This window comes from Oncorhynchus gorbuscha, linkage group LG13 (genome assembly GCF_021184085.1).
Source record: "Oncorhynchus gorbuscha isolate QuinsamMale2020 ecotype Even-year linkage group LG13, OgorEven_v1.0, whole genome shotgun sequence".
Taxonomy (NCBI): Eukaryota; Metazoa; Chordata; class Actinopteri; order Salmoniformes; family Salmonidae; genus Oncorhynchus; species Oncorhynchus gorbuscha.
The window spans coordinates 35,101,348-35,118,391 of NC_060185.1; the positions used below are offsets into that span (position 1 = coordinate 35,101,348).

Below are 17,044 nucleotides of genomic sequence, written 5' to 3' on the forward strand. Positions count from 1 at the left end.
TGAGCGCAGATTGGCAACGTCTCCAATAAACACATTTTCCCATTGAGCCAACATATGCAGCGTTTACCGTGAATGTGGGCTCTGAAAAAGTGCATTGTGGACAAAGCTCGCTCGGATTGAATCCAGCACTTTATAAAGTCATTGAGGAAGAGAAAGGATGCAATGAATTGTAATACAATAAAGGAAGTAACATCTTGTTTCTCCATTCTAGCCATTTTCTAGTCCTACTTTGTATTGCGATAGTGTTGCTAAGCGAACCTACACACCCTAAAGATTTAGATCAAATAAATTGCCCAAAGCAAGAAGTTATAAATGTAATAAGATTTATTAAGTATCTTCAGCATTTTCCACTTATGCTTTTAAATGATTTCTCTTTTTACATAATGGACAATTAAATCTAAACACAGCCCAAAATGTACAGGCAATATAGAACTTCCACTTTCTCCATAGGGAAAACAAAGGTTGTGGAAATGGCTCTGAAAGCTCTCCCGTGGTATACAGTACTGTACATGGTCTCAGAACAGCTGGCATAAAAATCTACATATGAACCAAAATCACCAATCCACATGCAAAAACAGGCAAATCTTTAAAATACACTAAAACCATTATTGAATGTGTACATACATACATACTGTTCCATTCCACACAAAGATTGATCAAATATATATTTTTAAATGTTATGACTACCATGTCCATTCTTCCTCCCAAAGCCAGACACAAAACCATTCAGATTAAGTGAAGAGGAACACAGTCAGGTGCTGTCTTTGCGAGTGCTATGTACAGTTGTAAACCAGTTTTGCTTTAATTGGGGTTATTAAGTAGCATATCAAAGTGCTAGAAGTTAAAAGTTGAATCTCAGCTACACAGGTCGTGTAATAGTGCAGTGGACGGCCAACACGAGAATCTAGATAAGAATTGATATACCAGATAATTCATATGGTTAGTAGAAAAAAAGAGGATAAAATGTCGTAGGTGACTGCCTGACCATGCAGTTTAACCCCAAACTGCCACATTCACTTCAATGGTCTACCGTGACACTGCCAAAGGACTTAAACAAGATCACTGCTGCAACACAAACAAGATATGCCTCACTATATAGCTACTTTATTACACATACATAGATACTCTAGGAACTATTTACAGTGATTGTGCCTGCTATGGCTCCTGCTCTGCCATTAGTAAAAAATATATATAAATCGTGGTAATATGTAGCCACTTGAGTATTGTAGTTTTACTCCTGTGCTAAACTGAGTGGTTGTTCAGTTTTGTGAAAAGTCCTCACAGTTATACTTACATCACCTGCTTCAGATGTGCATGGTGGAACTGGTAATGCCAGCATTTGGGTTTGATTCCTGCTTGGGCCACACACACAATATATGTTATTACAAACTAGTACAGTCAATGACTATTTTACATGCCGTTGTAGTTTACCACCAGCAGGGGGAGCCTGTGGAACATGCAGTAATATGACAGCGCTGCAGTGGGAGAAGAACGGCCAGGCCGTGTTTTAGGTTTCACTTCACAGCCATGTGCCTGGGTAGTGGGAAGGGGAGGTCCCAGCAATTATGTCCTCAATGTGCTCCTTTATGGCGCTTAGTTGTTCGCGCACACACACACACACACACGCACACATCCCATGCTGACGCTGACGTGCCAACACCTACCAATCACACAGCCAGAGAGCCAGTCTCTCTGACCCCGATTCAGCGGTCTGAAATTGGATGCTTTGCCTTCTGGTCACATCAAGGCCCATATCCACAAAGTGTCTCAGAGTAGGAGTGCTTATCTAGTATCAATTTAGACTAAAATCATAATGAGATTATACGGGCAGATCCTAGATCAGCACAACTATTCAGGTGATTTGTGAATACAGGCCCTGGCCTCTGTGGTAGACTTCAGTTAAATTTAAAACCTTGGTGCTTTCATAATAGCAAATAGTGGCACAACCACAGTCATTAGCAGTGTGGTTTGTAAATACTCTTGGCTGTGGAATACGTGACCCTGTACCAGAAATATAAAAACCGGTCCTGAATGAAAATATGCAGGTCTGACTGCCTTGGACATTGGATGTCTCTCACTATTAGCTACTGTAGATATGAACACAGAGGAGGGCCAGACAGATAATGTCTCCATGTGATTCTCTTCACTGCATCCTATACAATATCACACTATCAACATTACCATCCTGGACATCATACTCTGCCCAACAACAACAACATTGGCTGTCTTTCACCTCTCATAACCATTATAAAGATATATTTAAAAAATTGTACATTTTTATAGTTTCTTTTTGGAATGTTCTGAGTTACTTCTTATTGACAGCTGTAATGCATCAGGTTAGTTAATAATGCAGTTTGAGAATCATCAGTGAATATGAGGACTTGCGTCCAGTAGGAAGGCTTTTACATTTGTTTGTCAGTACAGTAGTCCTGGTGCCAGCCTCACTCTGGGCCTGCTTCAGTCGCCCTGGGCTCGGAGTCTGGGCTGGTTCCTGTCCGGCTGGTCTGCTCTGAGGCCGATGTTCTCCAGATCTGGAGGTCTGTCTCCGACTTCAGCCTGACTCTGACCACCTCAGGGTGGGTGTGGCCTGTTCATGTAGCTTGGTTCTCAGGCTAGCTTCAGGATGGCTCTGGCCTGGTTCAGAGATCAGGCTAGCTTCAGAGTGCTAACGGGGAATGAAGGCAAGGTCACCATAGTTACAGGGTTCAGCAGCTGTTGGTGATGTGTCACCACCTGGGCACCAACTGCCGTCTGCTTTCCCATGATGGTGGTTGTGCCCTGGCTGGGGGCAGTACCATTGACCTGGGCGAGAGTATGGGTGATGTGGCCCACCATGGCTGGCTGGGTGACAGCCACGGACTGGGGGTAGATGGTGGGTAGATGGTGCTGGCCCAGGTGGGTAACAGGGTGGATAGGGATGTCTCCGATGGGCTGGTGGTGGTGACCTGGGGCCAGCTGCATGGGGGCTGAGGAGGAGGGAGCTAGATGGGTGATGTGCTTGGCTCCTCCAGATGAAGCCTGGATGACGTGGTTGACGGCCTGGATGACAGAGGCGTGGGAAGCCGAGGCGTGGGCAATGACTGTGGGCTGGAGGCTGGGGGCCTTTACCATGTGAGTATGAGCGTGGGCAGTCACCATGTGTGTGTGAGCCGGGAAGAGGGTGCTAGGGGAGGTTACGATGTGTGTGTGAGGCGATAGGAGTGCCTGGATAGGGGTGGTGGTGATGTTGGATGCTGGGGTGGAGAATGTAGCTGAGACAGCCAGGGGTGACAGCGGGTGGGGGTACGTTTGGGCCTTGTGTTGGCTGGAGATGTGTTGGGTGAGGATGGAGGTGGTGGGGGTTATGGGAGTGGTGGTCACAGTCTTGTACAACTCGGGTTGCATGGCTTGTTGAGGCACGGTGGGTAAGGCTGCCGGAACATTCTCCTCATCCATGTCGTCATCCATGATGTCTTCACCCTCTGTGTGACAGACAGAAAGAATACATTAACTTTACGCTTGATAACGTCACAGATATGACCGCTTTGTACATTAAAAACACTGTGTAGGAACTAGTGTCGTTTGGTCTTTCTATAAAGTGTGACATTGGGATCAACATTTCAAAATGGTTTGAAACAAAAATAACAAGGATTTTCATGAAGTTCTACATGTGTACTTAGGAATGAAAGTGAATGTGCAAATTGGCCCATAACTCCACCTATACAACAACCTAGGTTTAGGACTATACAACCTTTAAAACAGGGTTTATACAGACACCGGCAAGTCAAATTCAAGGACTTTTTCCAAGTAATTCATTGCAATTGTCAAGAACCTCAAATGGTATACAATTTTATAATGATTATAATTATAGGGTCCAATATAGAACTATATAGCTGTGATCCCCCTTATATCTTAAACCAGTTAAATGTGATCTACATCATCCCCAAAGGTAATTATTTATCAGGTGGGCCATAAACAATAACTAGTAATGCTGCATACGCCAAGAAAGGTTCAAATCTCACCTTTCTGGTCATTGTTTTTATATATTGCTGAGGTATAAAATCACTTTTGAAGAAGTTTAAGTACAAATATGAAAATAAATGTAAACTCAGCAAAAAAAATATAAATCCTCTCACTGTCAACTGAGTTTATTTTCAGCAAACTTATATTTACACATTTTGTATGAACATAACAAGATTCAACAGACAAACTGAACAGGTTCCACAGACATGTGACTAACAGAAATGGAATAATGTGTCCCTGAACAAAGGGGGGGTCAAAATCAAAAGTAACAGTTAGTATCTGGTGGCCCCCAGCTGCATTAAGTGCTGCAGTGCATCTCCTCCTCATGGACTGCAGCACATTTGCCAGTTCTTGCTGTGACATGTTTCCCCACTCTTCCACCAAGGCACCTGCAAGTTCCCGGACATTTCTGGGGGGAATGGCCCTAGTCCTCAACCTCCGATCCAACAGGTCCCAGACGTGCTCACATGGGATTGAGATCCGGGCTCTTCACTGGCCATGGCAGAACACTGACATTCCTGTCTTTCAAGAAATCAGCCATACAGCTCATTCTGTGCGTGGTGGCATTGTCACGCTGGAGGGTCATGTCAGGATGAGCCTGCAGGAAGGGTACCATATGAGGGAGGAGGTCTTCACTGTAACGCATAGCGTTGAGATTGCCTGCAATGACAAGCTCAGTCCGATGATGCTGTGACGCACTGCCCCAGACCATGACGGACCCTCCACCTCGATCCCGCTTCAAGTGTAACGCTCATTCCTTTGATGATAAACACGAATCCGACCATCAGATAAAACTGTGACTTGTCAGTGAAGAGCACTTTTTTCCAGTCCTGACTGGTCCAGCGAAGGTGGGTTTGTGCCCATAGGCGATGTTGTTGCCGGTGATGTCTGGTGAGTACCTGCCTTTACAACAGGCCTACAAGCCCTCAGTCCAGCCTCTCTCAGCCTATTGCGGACATTCTGAGCACTGATGGAGGGATTGTGCGTTCCTGGTGTAACTCGGTCTGTTGTTGTTACCATGCTATACCTATCCCGCAGGTGTGATGTTCGGCTGTACCGATCCTGTACAGGTGTTGTCACACGTAGTCTGCCACTGCGAGGACGATCAGCTGTCCATCCTGTCTCCCTGTAGCGCCGTCTTAGGCATTTTATTTATTATTTATTTATAGGGCAATTTATTGCCCTGGCCACATCTGCAGTCCTCATGCCTTCTTGCAGCATGCCTAAGGCACATTCACACAGTTGAGCAGGGACCCTGGGCATCTTTCTTTTGGTGTTTTTCAGAGTCAGTAGAAAGGCCTCCTAAGTTTTCATAACTGTGACATTAATTGCTTACCGTCTGTAAGCTGTTCGTGTCTTAACGACCGTTCCATAGGTGCATGTTCATTAATTGTTTATGGTTCATTGAACAAGCATGGGAAACAGTGTTTAAACCCTTTACAATAAAGATCTGTGAAGTTATTTGGATTTTCACAAATTATCTTTGAAAGACAGGGTCCTTAAAAAGGGACTTTTTTTTGTTGTCGCTGGGTTTATTTCCCATTTCATCAAAAAAAAATGTTTGAATAAGGCTTGAAATTACTTGTGCTTTCTACAAATAGTATATTCTAATTATAAAAACTATAAGATTTCACCTTAACTGTAAAGTACTTATTTTCTAACGGTCTCGAGCAAAACGTCTGCCCCCATCGCTGTAAACTTCACAGAGCTCTAGTTTGGCTTCCTGAACTCGCCTTTCATCTCATATTAAAATCGTGTCCATACATGACAAAAATGGTTTGAAATCTATTTAAAATTATTTTTGATTACTGGCTCTAAATCGATCTCGGATCGCTACTGCGACAAACCCCCTCTCTCCTGCTGCACTATGATGTAAGGATTCCAGGCATATGCGTTGTTAGTGGCTGTGATGTAGGGTTCAGCAAGGAGTTTCTGGACAGTCGGAAGAGCAAATTAAATACTAGGGACATCCCAGCTTCAAGTGGTGTCAGAATTCACATCCTGCATCACACAGGCAAAAGAGACCTACTCCTGTGTCGGTGAGAATCAGGGTTCTCTTTCAATGCAAACCATTTTGATCTGTGTGTCCATAGATCTATTTATAAGCAAGACGGTTTTCTTAATGAATTTGATTGCTTGGTTGAACCGATTGATTGAGCGTACCTGAGGCAGTAGAGGTAGAAGCCTGGTCGTCTTCTGGTTGAACCGTCTGTCTGAGAACACGGTCTATCTCCATGACATTCATCCATTGGCTCAGCTCGTTTTCAGCTCAGCCAATCGCTGCTGAGTAGCGATTTTCTCCCGCGCCAGTCTCTCCATCTCATGCTCGTACTCCTTCTCCTTGCGCTTCAACGTCTGTAAGACACAGAGGGACAGAAAAGTGCTCAGTACAGTTTGAACACACCCATTTATAAATGGGGCAATCAATTATATTTCAGAGAGAGCCTGCATTCTGCAATTTGATTATAATAAAACTTTGAACTGAAGTTTCACACAAGTTCTTCAATAGAACCAGTAATAGGCTGTCATTGTTTTTTTTGTTCTTAACGGACTTGCCTAGTTAAAAATAAATAAATAAATGTGTACATTGAGTTTACCCGATCATAATTAAAATCATACATACCAATGTCATAAACCTCCCCATTTGCGTTCATGTAAAGTAAAAGCTGCTATCCAGACGTGTGTTTTAGCAACAGCCGCGGGACCACATGCACAAAACATCTCTCTTCTAATCCCTTAGTGTATTCGTTATGCTGGTCACTTCCTTTTCTGTGTCAGTACATCACACAACCAACAATAACACCAACACGATTTCCTGACCCCATGGTCTCTACTTCATCTGTCAATGTTGAGACAGCGACGGGGCTATACACACACACTGACCAAGAGATCCTTCTCTCTCCCTGGACAGAAACATGTCAAATGTTATATTACTGTCAAAACGACACCACGGCCACATCCTGAGTGTTTACAACAGCCGATAGATAATGTTTCTTCAGAAGGTCATTGCTGCCTCTTCTTCACTTCCACGGTAGGCTGAGCAGGATTCCAGAGGAGCAAAGGACAATCCCCTCTGGGAACACTTAACTAGTACTCTGAGTGTAGTACTACTGTTGGACGCAAGCATCAACATCCTCTTAGAGACTGCTTGGGTATGCCTCCTTATGTGGGCCCCTCCCATTATCCTCTTTGCTCAGCTTGCTAGTCACAACAAAATGTTATTTCTAAACCACATGGACACTCATTTACTACTCTGGAAGCATTAATCAAGACCATTTCATAGGACTGACAGCAGTCTAAAATAAAGTCTTGGGAGAGCCATTTCCATGTCTGTTGCTTCCTTTGACTGGACGAGCAGAAGCAACAGACATTAACCTACACCATGACCGGGCAGGCAGCATGACTGTGTGAAAGGAAGAACAGACACAGAGAGACCTGGATAGAGGGAAGGAGTACAGAAAGAGAGAGGTGCTGGGCAGTGGCTCTCTGACCCAGTTTATCATTTCCTGGTCAGCTGACAAAGGCCTGACAAAACAGGCTGTAGTGGGCGGGGCAGGTCTGTACGGAGGGAGAGCAGCCGGGACAGAGAGATTATACTGTCAGTCTGCCTGGGAGACTGAAAACAACTAGGAAGAACACCATGATGAAGTCTGCCAGGACAGGAAACCTTTACATTGACTTTATGAGAGACAAAGACATAGAGTTTCATTCCCCCTCCTCCAGTGGGTATTGCCCAATCGACTAGCTTCAGAAGACCATTGGAATCACGACTAACCAATCAGGACGAAACTAAGAAGACTAGAATCCTGACAAGGCTAACAAGGCTGGACTCATCTGACTCAGAGCCATAAAGCTGTGTGCTCACAGACCTGGACTTCCTGTATCTGTGTATAATGTAGCTGTGTATGAGAGACTAGGTACAAATACATTTGTACAATTGCTTTTCAGTATGGAAGTATACCAGTATACCTTCAACCAGGATCAGATAAGATGCTGTGCTGTCACTCACACAAACCCAGGCCCCTCACACTGAAACACAACCCAAACCCTATGACCTGTCTAAATCTACATGTGTGAACTGCTCCTTACCTCGGAAGGCAGAAAGGAGGTGTGTGTGTGTGTGTGTGTGTGTGTGTGTGTGTGTGTGTGTGTGTGTGTGTGTGTGTGTGTGTGTGTGTGTGTGTGAATATATAATGAGATGAGACTGTTGTGCAGACTAAAGATAAAGAAGACCAGATCTTTCATTCGGTCTTGATTTAAATGTAGAGTTAGAGGGTAGAGTTAAAACGATTAAGACAGCCAGTCTGGTGTTGTTATAGGCTCTATCAGTCCAGTAGAAGGAGTACTGCTGCAGACTCCCCTGACTGGCTGGTGGTGAGTCACCTATGGTCCTAGACAGACCCCAGCCAGTCTGGGTGGTCTTCACCACCAACATAACTATATGAATAATGACAGCACTCTGCTCCAATCAGACCGCCCCCCTCGTTTCGTTGTCACGGCAACAGCTGAAAACCGCCATTTGTTTCCATGGCAACATGTCAGGTGATAAGCAGCACATTGTCCCAGTGCGTCAGTTGTACAGTGGTAGAATATTAAAAAGGCATCAGAAACATACATCAGCGACCAAATAAACAATGCTACAACAAGGTTTTTTAAAAACGGTTGTAGAACGCAGTCATAAAGCCAACGCTGTAACACGGAGACAGTCATATGAGAGTGTGGGGGCATGTCTTTTGCAAGCATGCTCATGAACACACGGTGGAATTCTGGGCCTAGTGCTATGACTCATACAGACAGAGAGACAGTGAGCACCTGCGATAAAGATGCTGTATGTACTACTCACTGCTCTACAAACACCAACACCCACTATGGCCCAACCCCTGTCACTACACAATCTAGTAGCTAGCTGCTTCTAGCCATTAATACACCTCCATCTGCTTGCTATACTAGCTGTAGTTGCCATTCGTATGCACTTGGCTGTTCAATACTGTCCTTGGAGAAAGTCAAAACACTCTGCAAGGTAAGCTGTACCACTACCACCTAGAACCGTAGTCGACACAAGAAAGGATATCTGCCCCAGTCCCCCTTCAAGAACAGAGAACACACAGCAACAGCTAGGGTGAGACAAGCTAAGAACAGTGTACCTGAAGCAGGCCAAGAACAGCAGATGGATACTACAGAACACATGACAAGAAACCAGAGAAAGCATGACGCACCTCTTCAGCATCAGCCTGTACTGATCCACATACTACTACAGTGCATTCGGAAAATATTCAGACCACTTAGACTTTTTCCAAATTTTGTTACGTTACAGCCTTATTCTAAAATGGATGAAATGGATGTTTTCCCCCCTCAATCTAGACACAATACACCATAAAGAAAAAGAAAAAAAACTGGATTAGACATTTTTGAAAGTGTATTAAAAAAATGAAATATCACATTTACATAAGTACTCAGACCCTTTACTCAGTACTCTATTGAAGCACCTTTGGCAGCGATTACAGCCTAGAGTCTGTTTCGATATGACGCTACAAGCTTGGCACACCTTAGTTTGGGGAGTTTCTCCCATTCTTCTCTGCAGATCCTCTCAAGTTCTTGTCTGGTTGGATGGGAAGCGTTGCTGCACAGCTATTGTCAGGTCTCCCCAAATCTGTCCATTGGCATGCGGAGTCCAAATTTGAGATTTTTGGTTCCAACCGCCGTGTCTTTGAGACACAGAGTAGGTGAATGGATGATCTCTGCATGTGTGTTTCCCACCGTGAAGCATGGAAGAGGAGGTATGAATGTGTGTGGTTGCTTTGCTGGTGACTGTTGTAAACACATTCCAGGTGAAGCTGATTGAGACAATGCCAAGTGTATGCAACGCTACCATCAAGACAGAGGGTGGCAACTTTGAAATATCTCAAATATATTGTTATTTGTTTGGTTAACCCATTTTTGGTCACTACATGATTCCATATGTGTTATTTCATAGTTGTAGAACAATGTAGAAAATAGTCCAAACAAAGAAAAACCCTGGAATGAGTAGGTGTCCAAACTTTTGACTGGTACTGTGTGAGTGAGAGAGAAGGGGTCTGAATACTTTCCGAAAGCACTATAAGTCCCTACCATCCTTAGAAACACGGAAAAAGAGCTCTGCAGCTACGACAAGGGAAGAGGGGGAGAAACGGAGATGAGGTTACAATTAGCTTTTGTTTCATTTGCACGTGACAAACATGACTCCCTCCCTTCCCCCCGCCTTTCCTTCGAGGAGTAGTGGGGCCTCGTTTAGATCTGTTTTTGTGAAAGAAAGTAGAGCAGGTTTCACTGTGCTGTGCTGTGTGTGTGTGTGTGTGTGTGTGTGTGTGTGTGTGTGTGTGTGTGTGTGTGTGTGTAAACACAGCTCAGGCGGCATGACATGCAATGCGGGTGCTGAGCACATGGCCCCGCAGAGAGAGGAGACCGAGGGGGAGGGAGAGTAGCGGGGGAGGAGGGAGCAGCCAGGCTGTACTCACTGAATCACTTTTGCAGCACAGTGGAGACAGATTGCGCTAGGCTAGCCTAAGCTAGATAGCGTGAGCAGCAGGCAGCCAGCCAACCACATTGCAGACAAACTACTCCTTCAGTGCACGGTGCTTGGTAATTAGCCTGGGGGACAACGGTCTTTTCACTAGCGTTTGTTGTGATCATCAGTAACCGTAAACCTGTGTGTTGTCTTCTCTCTAGATCCCAAGTCGGAATAGAAAACGTCAAGTGGCTCTAGGCAAAAACAACAAAGGAGTCGCGTTTTAGTGGAAAATCCCTACTTTCGGGTGTGTGTGCGCAAGCGCTGTGTGCGTGCATCGGTGTTCAAACTGGGTGGTAAGTGGCCTAATTTGAGAGTTCTTGCCATGTAATGAGTTAAACAGTCGTAGTGTTCCAGACCTTGCTGCAGTGTTGTCAGTCACTATGAGGAAGAGTTGCTGATGACGAAAGGACACTATCAAAATCCTTATCAATCTTTGCTAGAATGAGAGCACCATGAACAATACAAACATTACAGACAGCAACTGTGCCCTCTTCTCACCTCCTCAGCGGTTGGCAGGGGATGGAGTGGTAATTACCAGCTGTGTGGAACTGAACTGGAAACACACTTCTCTAACATCCGTTATATGCAACCTGTGAGTCAAAATGTACTTTATACAGACAGAGCTGGAGGAAATGACACAACATGTACAATTGCTGTGACAGCTTGGGTAAAGGAACAGTACCTATTTGTAAAACTGAAAAGAGCAGAAAAATTCTGTTGCTCTTGAAAATTGATGGCTCAGACCTGACCAAGATGTGGTTTCAACACTGCAATAACAATGCTTCAAAACAGAAGATATTGAATGCTCAATCCCAAATGGCCCTCTATTCCCTATATAGTGCACGAATAGAATATGCCATTTAGAAGACGCTTTTATCCAAAGTGACTTAGTCATATGTGCATACATTTTCGTATAGGTGACCCCAGGGGGAAATCGAACCCGCGACCCTTGGCGTTGCAAGCACATTGCTACCAACTGAGCCACACAGGACTACCAGGGAATACTTTTGACCAGGTCCCATAGTAGCTCTGGTCAAAAGTAGTGTACTATATAGGGAATAAGGTGTCATTTGGGGGACACACCTAAGTCTGCCTTGAGTACCTGCCAACATTACCTCAACATGTAGCCTCATCGGAGACTAAATCAACACCAACAAAGCATTTCCAAAGTGCCCCGAGTTCATTCCCAGGCTCCTCCAGGTCCTAGTAAATAGCATTAATGTTCAGCCAGGGTTAATTCCCCTCTGTGTTAAACCACTTACAGAAGGAATAGGAGCAAGGAACAAACAAACACACAAACCTCAATGAGGACCAGTGGAAGTAATAGTTCACTATTGCAGCTCGGGTCAAAGCTCACACCCTCACGGGGGGGGGGGGGGGCTGAGCCAAAAACACAATCCCCAAAACACGCCGTCTGTCCGTCCCGATAATATGTGATGGGATCTGGTGCTGCTTTAAAAGGACGTGTCTTTCAGAATCAGAAATGACCAACTAGGTGACCCACTTCAGTATTATAGAGACTTCTTTTGATGACGTAAATCCTTACAAACACTAACACTTCAAATCCTGTGATTTCCTCTAAACAGAACAGTTATTTCTCCTTTAGACTGAATTAATTAGAAAAATGTCAACTGAAATCGTTGAGTCAAAGAATTGGATTTTAACTAGGTTAAAATCTCTGCCTGTGACAAACTCAAAACATGAGCTACTCTTAAAAACATATTTGCTAAATCAATGACTGTATTACATTTATATGATTTGTAGCAGACATGAGCAGCTTCCCCACCACATGGAAAAGCACATTTGCCCTCCAACACACAGCTCTTCTGCATCCCAAACAGGTTCCATCAGAGTCGTTCTGCCGCCAGTGAAATCTAATAGGCTGGTTAAAACGAGCCTGGTGTTTACGCTCCCTTTTCACCCTCCCTCTTTCCCTTCAGTTAGTGGCTAAGCCTCCCTCCCAGGCAGTTCCAGGAGAGGAGCTAGCTAGCTCTAGCACTGAGCTGTGGCTGTAGCTGTGGGCGGGGCGAAGAGGAGGGCCCATCACGGGGTGACATCATATAGCTCTGGCTAGCCATGTGCTCTCTGCTCATGTGGCCCTGTGAGCAGAGTGAGGCAGGATGGAGGGAGGGATGAAAGAAGAGGGAGGAGCCCCAGTGCTGAGCACGTTAGCGTTTAAGAGTCCCAGCCATGGCGCAGCAGAGAGTACAAAGCCGCTCTCTCTCTCCCACACACACACACACACACACACACACACACACGACAGCAGCAATTAGGTCAGATAGAGAAACACATCCCACGTTAGACAGTCGTAAAATCTAAAAATATAGCGTAACACATAGGACAACAATCTACTGTAGGATAAAGTATTGAGAAAAACATCAAACCAAGAAGCATACGGAAGTAATGCTTGCAAGCAGCAATCTTTGAAACATTACACCAGTGTTGGTTTAGATACCACAAGAATCCCACGAACACGTGATGCAGGCAGGCAGCGTTATATTCAAGTTCCTCGTTCAGTTTGGTCTCGCTAGCTTACTCACTCTCAGTCACTTCTATGAAAGGAGGAAGAAATGAAACAGAAGTGTGACTTGACTTCTCAGCAGAGTGGCTGTTGGCGAGAAGTAGCCTCACAGTGACACTAACCTCAGTGCAAAACAAGAGACATGCTCTGATAAGACACCCGGCCTGAAGATAAGAGTCTGTATTCATAAAGTGTATCCTAGTAGGAGTGCTGATCTAGGATCAAGTCCCTTCTGACTAAAATAAGTCATTCATTATGATCCAAAAGGCTAAACTGATCGTAGATCAGAACTCCTACCCAGGAGGCCATGTTGTTCAACAAAAGGTGACACACAGGGCTGCCAGCATCACTGCCGAAAGATGTATCAAATGAAAAGTAATCCTTTGCCCAAATCCTCTTATTCAACCTCTCTGGTCTGGTCCTCATTGGTCACATTTTCAGACTATACTGCCGCTATGCTGCCAATAGCCTAAATAACAAAAAAGGTTGAAGAGAGGGGATCAGGAAGGAGCATGCGGGGAGAGAGGCGCGTGCAGTCTGGAATCGTGTCTGTCCTGCACCGTACTGTCCATGTCTGAACGACAGCGATCACACGCTGCACTTTTAAACACCCATCCATCTCCTTTTCTTCTCACCCCTCCCTCGCTCTCCCCCAACCCACCACTATTGGAGCTCAACCAATAACAATTAGGGAAGAGAACTGCGTGACTCAGCACGACTTCTACAACTCAACTGTTACCAAGAAGAGAGGCCCGCAATAGGCTAGTGTGTGTACTCAGCTCGTCTATCAGGAAACCCTGGTCTCAGTCTGACGTCCATAGATACGTGTACTGAGAAGGAGCCACTTACAGTAAACGGATGAATAAAGGGAAGACCAGAGAATGTGGGTGTGTTGTAGCACTGGAAACATGAAGCAACTACACACATTCTGGCCTGTGTCACATACTTATAACTTCAAAAGTAATTAAAGTCATTCAAACATTTTAACCAGTTTTTCGGTCCAGCAAACATGCCATATTTAAGCTGGAAATAAACTCAAATCTCCCCCATCCAAAAAAACAAATTCTGACTTCCCTCTTCACTAAATAAACTCACGCTAAATTCCTACGGCTAAAAATGGAGACTGCCCTGCAGTGCAAATATATCACGAGTGGAAAATGTCTGTAGTTGTTTGTTTCCCGGCCGGTACATGTGCTTTAAATACACCCTAAATCCAGCTTGGCTGTCGAGAAGGGGTGGGGGTGCTGGGTCAGTCTGCTAGTCGAGCACGACACACTAGAGAGGGAGGCAGGGGGAGGAGGGAGATTGGGTGACATGAGATCTGTGGACCCACATTGCCCTAGTTTCCCGCGCTCCTAACCCTGCCTCCCAGGGAGTAAAACCCCACCGCTGTCACACACAGGATCAGATTCTCACCAGCAGAGGATAGGTGTGTGTGTGTGTACAGTACCAGTCATAAGTTTAGACACACCTACTCATATGGTTTTTCTTTATTTTTACTATATTCTAAAATTGTAGAATAATAGTGAAGACATCAAAAGTATGAAAATCACACATATGGAATCATGTAGTAACCAACAACAAAAAGTATGAAAATCACACATATGGAATCATGTAGTAACCAACAACAAAAAGTATGAAAATCACACATATGGAATCATGTAGTAACCAACAACAAAAAGTATGAAAATCACACATATGGAATCATGTAGTAACCAACAACAAAAAGTATGAAAATCACACATATGGAATCATGTAGTAACCAACAACAAAAAGTATGAAAATCACACATATGGAATCATGTAGTAACCAACAACAAAAAGTATGAAAATCACACATATGGAATCATGTAGTAACCAACAACAAAAAGTATGAAAATCACACATATGGAATCATAGTAACCAACAACAAAAAGTGAAAATCACACATATGGAATCATGTAGTAACCAACAACAAAAAGTATGAAAATCACACATATGGAATCATGTAGTAACCAACAACAAAAAGTATGAAAATCACACATATGGAATCATGTAGTAACCAACAACAAAAAGTATGAAAATCACACATATGGAATCATGTAGTAACCAACAACAAAAAGTATGAAAATCACACATATGGAATCATGTAGTAACCAACAACAAAAAGTATGAAAATCACACATATGGAATCATGTAGTAACCAACAACAAAAAGTATGAAAATCACACATATGGAATCATGTAGTAACCAACAACAAAAAGTATGAAAATCACACATATGGAATCATGTAGTAACCAACAACAAAAAGTGTGAAAATCACACATATGGAATCATGTAGTAACCAACAACAAAAAGTATGAAAATCACACATATGGAATCATGTAGTAACCAACAACAAAGTGTTAAATCACACATATGGAATCATGTAGTAACCAACAACAAAGTGTAAAATCACACATATGGAATCATGTAGTAACCAACAACAAAAAGTATGAAAATCACACATATGGAATCATGTAGTAACCAACAACAACAGTGTTAAATCACACATATGGAATCATGTAGTAACCAACAACAACAAAGTGTTAAATCACACATATGGAATCATGTAGTAACCAACAACAACAAAGTGTTAAATCACACATATGGAATCATGTAGTAACCAACAACAACAAAGTGTTAAATCACACATATGGAATCATGTAGTAACCAACAACAAAGTGTTAAATCACACATATGGAATCATGTAGTAACCAACAACAAAGTGTTAAATCACACATATGGAATCATGTAGTAACCAACAACAACAACAAAGTGTTAAATCACACATATGGAATCATGTAGTAACCAACAACAACAACAAAGTGTTAAATCACACATATGGAATCATGTAGTAACCAACAACAACAACAAAGTGTTAAATCACACATATGGAATCATGTAGTAACCAACAACAACAAAGTGTTAAATCACACATATGGAATCATGTAGTAACCAACAACAACAAAGTGTTAAATCACACATATGGAATCATGTAGTAACAACAACAACAAAGTGTTAAATCACACATATGGAATCATGTAGTAACCAACAACAACAAAGTGTTAAATCACACATATGGAATCATGTAGTAACAACAACAACAAAGTGTTAAATCACACATATGGAATCATGTAGTAAGTGTTAAATCCAAATAAACTCAACAAAAAAAGAAAAACGTCCTCTTGTCAACTGCATTTCATTTTCAGCAAACTTAACATGTGTAAATATTTGTATGAACATAAGATTCAACAATGGAAACAAACTGAACAAGTTCCACAGACAAGTTCCACCCTGTGCAACTGGGTCCTGGACTTCGAGGGTAGGAAACAACATCTCCACCCCACTGGTGGAGAAGGGTGCCTTCTCAGCCCTCTCTTGTACTCCCTGTTCACCCATGACCGCGTTGGCCATGCACACCTCAAACTCAATTATCAAGTTAGCAGACGATGCTACAGTAGTAGGCTTGATTACCAACAAACGACGAGAAGGCCTCCAGGGAGGAGGTGAGGGCCCTCGTAGTGTGGTGGCAGGAAAATAACCTCACTCAACATCAACAAAACAAAGGAGATGATAATGGACTTCAGGAAACAGCAACGGGAGCACCCCCCCCCCCCCCAGTTAAGTTTCTCGGCATACACATCACGAATGGTCCTCCACACCGACAGCGTGGTGAAGGCGGCGCAACAGTGCCTCAACAACCTCAGGAAGCTAAAGAAATTTGGCTTAACACTTAAAACCCTCAAACTTTTACAGATGCACAATTGAGAGCATCCTGTCGGGCTGTATCACCACCTGGTATCGCAATAGTTCCACCCACAACCAGTGAAACTGTGAGATCTGCACAAAGCATCACCGGGGGCAAACTACCTGCCCTCCAGGACACCAACACCACCCGATGTCACAGGAAGGCCAAAAAGATAAATCAAGGACAACAACCACCCGAGGCAC

General features: G+C 43.6%; 1 protein-coding gene across 1 annotated transcript in view; it reads right to left on the reverse strand.

Annotated features, from left to right (window-relative positions):
- Positions 1-306: 306 nt before the first annotated feature.
- LOC123992788 (max-binding protein MNT-like) overlaps positions 307-17,044 on the reverse strand; it is a 31,246-nt gene continuing 14,508 nt past the window's right edge. The window contains 3 exon segments of the mRNA XM_046294313.1: positions 307-3,461; positions 6,166-6,264; positions 6,267-6,357. Of these exon segments, the coding sequence (XP_046150269.1) occupies positions 2,647-3,461; positions 6,166-6,264; positions 6,267-6,357 (1,005 nt within the window). The 3' untranslated portion in view covers positions 307-2,646.